This window comes from Vigna umbellata, chromosome 8, assembly GCF_029865625.1.
Source record: "Vigna umbellata cultivar VRB3 chromosome 8, Vumbellata_1.0, whole genome shotgun sequence".
Lineage (NCBI taxonomy): Eukaryota > Viridiplantae > Streptophyta > Magnoliopsida > Fabales > Fabaceae > Vigna > Vigna umbellata.
The window spans coordinates 47,416,238-47,425,893 of NC_142172.1; the positions used below are offsets into that span (position 1 = coordinate 47,416,238).

The following is a 9,656-nucleotide window of genomic DNA, read 5'->3' on the forward strand; positions in this document are numbered from 1 at the left end:
GCGGAGATGCATTGCGGTGGCGCGTTTGAAAGCGCCACCGACTTCTTCTCTATCTCCGACGTCAATTTCTTCACCGGCTTGCGTCACCGACTGCGGGTCGGACTTTATTACCTGCCAGGACGAGCACTGGACGCGCGTCGGGGTCGACGATCGTGAAGTTCATGGATCGGACTCTGGGTGGGTCTGACATTGCAAACCCTGCACTCAAAAACCTCTCTTTTCAAACCCACTCTCAGGTCAATGCCGAATTCAAAATTCAAATTTTAAACCTTCTCAAACAGAATAAAAAAAGCTATTTGAAATTTGAGTAGTGGGACTACTTAGCATGATTAAAGGGTTTTCCTTTTTTCTGGTTCTATAATTTCTTATTTGCAAGTTGGATTAGTGAAGAAGGTGTGAAGGTTGGATCAGTGAAGAAGGTGTGAAGGCGTTTTTGTTTTTGGTTTTGCAGGTTGCGGTTTTGTGAATTGTTGATGGAGGAGCGAGGCTTCTGTGCGATGAAGGCGAATTAGTGGTTCATGGTTTCACGTTCTCGCGAGGAAGACGATGGAGGCTTCGCGTGGCGGTCACTAAGGCGCGACTTGGGATTTTAAGGTTTTTCTGGCTTTGGTTTGAGTTTCCAGGTTGACGAATATGGAGAATAAGGTTCCCTGGTAGGTTCTATTTTTGGTGGTGCGTTTTCTGGTTGGGTTAGAAGAAGATGGTAGATCCGGCGAGATTGACATTGGAAGATTGTGGCTTAACGGTGTTGATGGTTGTGTAGCACGGTGGTGGTTCTGGTGAGGATGGTGGTGGTGCATGATTAACTACGACTAGGGTTTCTATGGAGAAGACGAAGTTAATGGGTGAGAGATTTTTTATTTTTTTTTAATGGAAATTTTTTATGGTAAGAATTTACTTTTCCACGTGGAATTGTTGATTCTACAAGACATGACATTTCAATTTAATACACAATGCCACGCCATTTAAAAAAAAATAGCTCAGCATCTATCAAGGTCGTCTGTCAAAACTTAACGAAGAGGGCAAAATTCGCTCAATCTTATAAATATGGACTCAATTTTGACAGTTTAAAAACAATGACCCACTTGAAATTCTCCAACAACAAATATGAGCTCTCTTGGTTTAAACTTTAATTATAAAAATAAACAATTTTTATAACTGTCTTATTATAATTAATTATTTAAAGTTAAAAAGACAATTGTTAAAGACATTAAATATTAAAAATAATTATTAAAAAGGTAAATTGAAGTTTTATTAATATAAAGATAAAAGTGTGATTATTTGGATTAAAAAGAAATTTAGTAAATAAACGAAGGAAATTGAAAATAAAGCTTACAAAAATTAGTGGATATGCGATAAAATTGATAAATTAAAAGATTATTTTAATTAATAAAATTGAATGATTATAATTTAATTTCTTATTATAAAATATAATTTGTGGTGAAATATATTAAAATAAAATAATGATAATTCATGCACCTAAACTTAAAATAAGATCGGAAAAAATTAATAAAGTTGACCGTTATATTAAAAATTAAGACTCAAATTTTTTTTATATATTGAGCTGAAATGATATTAATGCCAATCGGACTTATTTTCAATGAGTATATTTTTTTAAAAGAGTTTCATTGTATTGAAAATATCTATAATATGACACGAGTTTAATCTATATAATATATTAACATTAATGTTACCTCAAATCCTAAAAATATTAAACTTATGAATTTCTTTTTTATAATATTTAAATTTGTCACCTTTATTAAACATAGACCTAAATTTATGCTTAAATTAAAAAATATAAATATAAGTCTATATTTTATATTGGGTAAAAATAAAAATTCAATTCAATTCAATATAATTGAATGATATTTTCTCTTCCAATCTTTTTAATACAGTGAAGAAGTTATAAAGCTATCATTATATAGTATTCAATTGTATTAAATGCAATTCTAACTCTTTTGTATATTACTCCTTTATTTTTATTAATGGTGTTTTTAATTTTTTTTCTGTAATATTTATACTGGAACTGGACAAACTAAAATATATGTAAACGTAAGGAATAAAATGTTATGTTGAGATTATGGAAGTAAAAGGATAATGGATTACGTATTTATTTAATTTATAAAAGTAGAGTCCAAGTTTGAGAAATAATTCTTAAAAAATAAAAACGTAGTTTGAGAAATATTTTCCCTCGCATCTTATCTATTTAGAATCCTGATCAATTGAAAAATTATAAACATTTCAAGTAAGACCATACCTAAGTACATCCTAATATGTATTATAATAAATATATAACTATAGTAAATGACAAGATATAATAAAATTTATATCATAAATTATCATATAACTTATAATAAGATATATTACTATAGTATATGATAAGATATAAGAAAGTATTATATAACTTATAATAAGATATATATTACTATAGTATATAACAGTATATGATAAGATATAGTATACATCATATCCTAGTATGTATTTATAATAAATATATTACTATATTATATGATAAGATGTAATAAAATTTCTATAATAAAATATTATATAAGTTATAATAATATATATTACTATAGTATATGATAAGATATAATAAAATATATTACAATAGTATATGATAAGAAAATATAACTAATTTTTGTAGTGTTTTTAATAAATTTTATATAATAAAAATATTATAATAATATAACGAATTCAAATAATTAACTTTTACCGAAATTCAAAATTTCATGATTTTAGAAAAATATATATAATACAAATATTGCAATACTTATATAATGTAAGAAGCATGGTGATAAGAAAATATAACTAACTTTTCCCTTTACAGTAACATATAATGGAAATTTTGTATTTATTAGAAAGATTTAATGAAATTTTTTATTTATAAGAAAGATTTAATATGTCTTCAATTATTGATAATTTCCGTACCGAATATGATATATCATTCAACGTAACCACGGGTTGCTGCATTTCATTCTCAAATTGAAGTGCCGTGTTGACAAGGTTAGGGTTAGGGTTTTGAGGCGCGGGAAAAGAGTTTTGGGGAAAATGGATGCCCAGATTGATCACTATGCGGTGCTAGGGTTACCATCGGGAGAAGAAGGTGCCAAGCTAACGGAGAAAGAAATCAACAAGGCCTACAGATGGAAGGCTCTGGAACTGCACCCCGACAAGAGGCCCGACGACCCCAACGCCGCCGCCAACTTCCAACAGCTCCGCACATCCTACGACATTCTCCGGGATGACAAGGCCCGTAAGTTATTCGACGAACTATTGCGTGTCAAGCGCGACCGCGAGCTCCGCCACTCACAGCGCGATGGAAAGCGCCGCAAGATGGTTTCCGATCTCGAACGCCGGGAGCGCGATGCCAACGCCCCCGACCTCGCTGCCAAGGAGCGTGAAGAGGAGGCCAGGATCGCGCGCCAGCTCAAGGAGGAGATCGCTAGAATTCGTGCCATGCACGGCATGAAGGCGGCGCCACCACCTCCACCGGAGACGGAGAAGGAGAGTGGCCGGGGCCGTGCTGGTGGGGGAGGTGGAGTGGATCAAGAGAAGGTTCTGAAGGTTTCTTGGGAAAAGGTGGGTGAGGATTATTCGGCTGATAAGTTGAGGGAATTGTTTTCAGAGTTTGGTGAAGTGGAAGATGTTGTCATCAAAGGGAGCAAGAAGAAGGGTTCTGCACTCGTTGTTATGGCCACTAAAGAAGGAAGTGTAAGTTTCTCCTTTCCAATTTTGTTTATTTCGGAGTGAGGTTTTAAATTGTTGGTTTTTTGGTAGAAATTGTTGAAAATAGACTTTATTCCAGGTTTACTAATCTGTAATTGTCGATTTATCCAGGTTGCTGCAACGGGAAGTGTGATCGGTCATCTTGCTAATCCGTTGCTGGTTTTACCTCTTAAACCGGCAACTATTGCAGATTCTTCCAGTTTTCCGAAGTCCGCTGAAACTGCCAAATTGAGTAATCTGGTTGGTGCTGGGTATCAAGCTTTTGAGGATTCTGTTCTGAAGAAACTGCAAAAGGTTTGACATTTGCTTGTATAATTTTCACAGTTTAAGTTGTTTCGAGCTGCGTTGTTCTTTATATAGTTAGTGTGTTTTCTTGTTAGAATTAAGTTGGTCTTGAATTTGATACGGTATTTTTCGAGCATTTGATACATTTTAAGGGGAATTTTGACTTAAATTAGTTAATTTCTCTTCAACTTAGGTTTATATACTGTTATTTTAATTTCTTGAACTTAGTTTTCTGATGTGAGTCTGATTTTGAGATCATTATCCCTCTGCTTTATTTCAGTTTTTTGTGATGAAATTTTTATCTTTTTTCTGTTAGTTGTATAGTGAAATGGCTATCAAAGTATCTTGTGTAGGATGCTGTGATTTTCCAGTAGTTTTTTCCAAGTTCAATTTAATTTGAATTCAAGGTCCTCATATTTGCAGTCACGACCCTATTTACTTATGGAAGCTGATATGGGTATTGTGGTTTGTCTAGCGTCTTGTATCCCCTTGTCATCTATAGCGAGCGTCAGGCTTATCGAACTTTTGTGTTAACTTTTGTGTCATCTATAGTATATCAACTTTTATGCATTTTATTTCTTTTTCATACAACTTAGCTTTTTATATACACATATATAGGAGTGAAGATGAGCAGGGTCAAGCTATTGTGGTTGGACTTGACTTTGGAAAAAAAATCAGATGCTTAAGCTTTGGTCATTTATTTAATCTACATATTTCCATAATCCATATTGGAACACGCACATGACACAAATGAACTACTCACGAGCTTTAATGCTGAGCTTTTAAATATTTGGCTTGGTTCATTTTAATAATTGAGCAAAATCTCAAGTTTGATTTTGTTTATTTAACCAAACAAATATACCTAAGGAGTAATTAATGGGTCGAGTCCAGTTAGTTTGACTCATTTACACCCCTTCACACATAAATGTATATTTGAACTGGTCTGTGACTTCTGCTGTATTCTCTCCGCTATATGAAGTAGCTGATAACTAGCTTTATGCAATCCACAATTAATAGCATTGAACATTATCCAATATATGGAGTTTGTGTGCTTGATTTTAATTGAATTCAGTGGTGGTGGTTGATCTATGAATGACTTTCTTGTGTCACGAAGTAACCGTGGCAGAAAAGGATGCACTGTTTTCAATTCTATAGCATGAAGCTGATATTAGTCCAAATCTGAAACACTTGTACTTGTAATGTTTGGATGATCTAGTTAATCATGGATAAATGAATCTCTAATGTTTATAATTTAATTTTCTTAGCTGTTGCCGTTCTATTGCAATGAAATTCTATTAATCCTAAAAAAGTCTTATTATTTGACTCTGATAATTGAAAAGGAGAATAACAGTTTAATAAGAGTAATTCACTAAGCTTGAGAATCCGTCAAGGATGAGTTTTGAACGTGTTTCCTTTAATTTTGATGAATAAACTGCTATTCTCAGTATAATGTGTTCATGTGCCTCCTAATACGGTTTATGACACCTGTCACTGATACCCTACCTGTTTTATTTACTTCTCTGTGCAGGCTGCGGAAAAGCAAAAATGATGCTGTCAGAATGATAAGCATAAGATTCAGTTATTTGGCTTGGTCATCCCCAATTCTATGTTTAGGTACAGAAATTACCATTGTAATGATTCATCACTAGTAATCTGTCAACTGATCTTTCTGTATCCAGATATACTAATTGAGGAGTAGCATACTAGAGACGACTGTTCACTGTAGAAATTTTATGTCATCATCTAGTTGGTCTTGCCAGCATATTACATGGTACAAACTTTATGATTCTCCTACAGAACTGTGACTGGTACATGGGTGCAGAAATTTACGAAACAATGTGAAATTTAAATCACTGTACATTCTCTGACCCCAGGCTGAAGTTTTATTTGATCTTATCTGTGTTTCTTGTTGTGTTAAATGGTTGAAAATTAATAAGAACAGCATTAAAATGCCTTTTTGCTACACTACCGGCATGGTTTTTGAAGGTGAAAAAGTTAATGAAAAACCTGACAATGCTATATGGAATGGATAAAAAGATACTATATTGTCAATATAGAATTACCTGAGATTCAAAGTTCGTTACATAGTAGCTGAACTTATTTTTTATTAACAGAAGTATGTTTTTTTGCACCGCAGAATCTATGTTAATGAGTCTTGTTGATTTTTTAAACTAAGGTCCTTGGTTTTTCCATAAATCATGACAGTGGTAAAGATGTGAACTTGGTTAAAATAGGGTGATATGTTCTTGAGTGATATTGTTTTTGTATGCATGAATAAATTGTCTGAAAACTGAGTTATTGCACAGTTGGGTTAGTCCATTTTTTGCTAAGTCTTGGGAAAGTTCCTTTTCCAATTTCTTATTGTAGATACGAATAAAATACGCATAATTTTTAGGTTACTTCTATGCTGAATGCTAAAGAATTTATATGTATGTAGCCCTGGTTTCAAATTTTAAACTCTGTTGGAAAATTGTTTTTGTTTTTACCTCCTTTGAATTCATGTCTGTTGTTTTCTTTTTAAGTGTACTTCCTGTTCTGTTCTGAACATATGTTTGAGGATTATTGTCAAGTTGCTTTTAGTAATGGGAAAGCATGACTACTTCCCCTTAATAATTTGAAACTGCTCTCTCCCTCTCTCTCTACACACATTCTGTGATATTTGATAGTGTGTACAGATGAAATGAATTCTTCCCAGTTTCATTTTATTTTTCCTTACTTCAGGTTAAGAAAGTAAAATAAAAAATGCCTAACTCTTCCTTAATGCGGTATGGTTTTTGTTTGATTTTTAAATTGATTCATCCTTGATAATAAAATAGGGTAGAGACTAGATAACTAAATTTTCTTTTAAAAATATTACAAATCTTACAAATAGAAGTATCGAATCATTGTAAATCATTTCCAATTCCAAATAGGAAGAAGAGAGAGTTAGGAGCTGAGTTATACGGATAACTTGGTTTATAGCAAACCATACTAAGAGAGTTGAGTGTTAGTAACACATTTCTATCTGTTAAAAATTATTTTAAACTACAAAATCATGAAATATTCTTTAAATATGAGGGGGAAATACAAAGTTTTGTAATTTTCAATAATTTTAACAAATAAGGAAGAGTGTCGTGCATAAATGAGTATGCTGGTATTTTTCTTCTAAGAAATAATTATTATGTTTTAAGTTGATAACCAAAAGATTAGTTCTGCAGAATTATCTACTATGCTTAGAAACACTCGTGCCTTGTACTCAATAAAATGGTCACTTGATGATCGGATTGTATTAGGGAGGGTGTCACAGGTTTGGCTAGGAATGTATATGTTAGCACTAACTGATCTGTAACTGATTTTCTCTACTTAATTGATTCTCAGGAATCTGCAAACCTCTGGTGTTATAATTCAAGAGAAATATCTTTTGTTGAAAACCACAAGCTGGAAATTGAATCAATTGTGTGGTTTTAATGTCATCTGGGCTCAATGTCACATGCCGTTAAGAGCAGATAAAATCAATACTGCTTGCAAGCAGGTGGAAAGTCAGAAGCCATCGATTCCCACCAGGATTGCTTATAACCTCAGTGTCAGTTAAATCCTGTTCTCTGCTGTCTGTATGCAGCACTTAAATGGGAATGGAACTCGGATTAAACTCAGATTCTAAGACCACTTTTGGAAAAGCTCTCGCTCAACATTGCATTGGATAGAAGAATAATACTGTGGACTATGCCTCACTCAGCCATCCATGTGTGCTAGAATAATAAATAGTTGTATAAAAAGACTAGAGCTTTAGAACGTGCTGTCAAGTACCGAGGCTTTCTGAAAATACCTTTTTATACTGATGATTGCCACACGACTGCACAACATTATTATTGTTTTTTCTTATGTACATTTCAAATAATCCATGAATTGATGTATTAAAGACAAACCTGAACGATGCAATACCAAATCGGTAACCTTTGGAGGTAAAGCAGAAGGGAAGAATTACACTTGAGCCCGTCAAAGTTAATGTTTAACATAAAAAGGTGCATAATGACCAATAACCAATGAAAAATATAGCCATGCTTCTTTCTAAGTATTTCGTGAACGCACGGGGTAAACCAATCAGGTAGCTGGTTCAGTCAATGGCATTATTTAAATAATGATAATAATAGTTATACCAAAGGCATTAAACCAACGCAAAGGAATTATTATTTTTTTTACTCGTCATTTAATTACTAATCTGATCTTTTAAAACGGGGGTTTGAAATATTAGAGTGCTCTTTTAGACTTATTAATTGTTAAACTTGTTTCACTTGAAATCTTAGATGATTCTCTCGCCTTTGTATTAAATAGTTTGCACATTCCATGTTGGCTGGATTCCGATATCTATGGGCAGAAACAAACCACAGATCTCTTATTCTTTTATGATGCTGAAATATTGGTGGCAGAGGCTTAGAGCACCATGTGGATGTGATTAAGGATATGTTTCATTCCTTCTATATCGGACAAAATGTTCATACTCACATATCCAAACTTTATTTCTTTTTCTCGAAAATGTGGATCGGCACGGATTTAGCTTTCTAACTAAAACTAATTCATTTGGGTTTTGGGTAAAGTACTTGCATTTGTAGACGTAGATAAACTTTTTATGTAACGAGATGTTAAACACTTCCTAATATTTTCTCTAGCATAACGGATGAAACAATATGTTTAAAAAATAACAAATATCGTTAGGATAGACTCTAACCATAGCTCTGATGTCATGTTAAAAAGTGAGTTTTAAGTCTAACTCAATCTCATAAAACTGATTTATAAAGTGAGGTTTATACCCAATTATATATTCTAAATTAGTCTTATTTCTAGTCGATATGAGACTTCCAGCGTTAGTCTTGTAAATATTTTATAAAAGGTTTTAGTGTTGATTTAAAAATTAGCCTTTAGTAAATTTTAGATGATAAGCTTTTTTTTGCACCACTTATGATTGATGAAGAGTGATAAGGAAGTTTGGTTGTATAATTAAAAGGGATAGTGATATAGGTTTGTTAGTTCAATTTTTCTGACTTTGGAGTATAGAATTGGTTTAGTGGATTTGGAAATTGAATAGAGAGAAATTATGATTCAACTCCTTTCATTATCAAAATATTAACAATTAATATTGTAAGAAAAAAAATGGTTGGTGAGATTCATGAAACTTTGTTATAAGTGTTTTATAAAAGGTTTTATAGTTGATTTAGAAATCAACATTTTATTCTTTGCAATTTTATAATGTATATGTTTTTTCTAGGCCGATTGAAAAGCTCTTTTGGTCTGTGTCCTATCTTTTCATCATTGAAAACGTGTTTTGTATTTGTTAAATGTGCTTACAATATATACAGTGATAATATTGTATTTTAAGGTAGTTTTTTTACATTGTTTATAATTTTAACGTGTGTTAAAGTCTTATATTTATAATAATCGTGTGTACGTATTTTTTTAAATATTTATAAATTATTTAAAATTTTAAAGTAATAATTAAAAGAATAAAATTGAAAAAAATAAAAGGTATATATAATTATAAATATATAGTTATAAATATAACTATAGATAAAATAAATTTTAGTTACTAAAAAAAATATTATTATAACTAATATTACAAGTAATTTTTAAGTTTGAAAAAATAGTTACTAAAATAATAAAATAATGAATAG

At 32.0% G+C, this 9,656-nt stretch overlaps 1 protein-coding gene across 6 annotated transcripts; it reads left to right on the forward strand.

The window, feature by feature from the left end:
- The first annotated feature begins 2,960 nt into the window (after nt 1–2,960).
- LOC124820468 (DNAJ heat shock N-terminal domain-containing protein) lies at nt 2,961–7,981 on the forward strand. 6 transcript variants are annotated; one of them, XR_015781645.1, is made up of 5 exons: nt 2,962–3,711; nt 3,838–4,020; nt 5,540–5,625; nt 5,691–5,782; nt 7,369–7,981. XR_015781645.1 is itself a non-coding variant. In XM_088096946.1 (3 exons), the coding sequence occupies exons 1-3, from the start codon at nt 3,049–3,051 to the stop codon at nt 4,543–4,545; spliced, it is 957 nt and encodes a 318-aa protein (XP_087953072.1). In that variant the 5' UTR covers nt 2,961–3,048; the 3' UTR covers nt 4,546–4,560. The 6 variants fall into 6 exon arrangements, 2 of the variants coding, with proteins under 2 accessions (XP_087953072.1, XP_047148120.1); XR_015781644.1 differs by having other exon boundaries at nt 5,691–7,981; XR_015781642.1 differs by having other exon boundaries at nt 2,963–3,711; nt 5,540–5,782.
- The last annotated feature ends 1,675 nt before the right edge of the window (nt 7,982–9,656 follow it).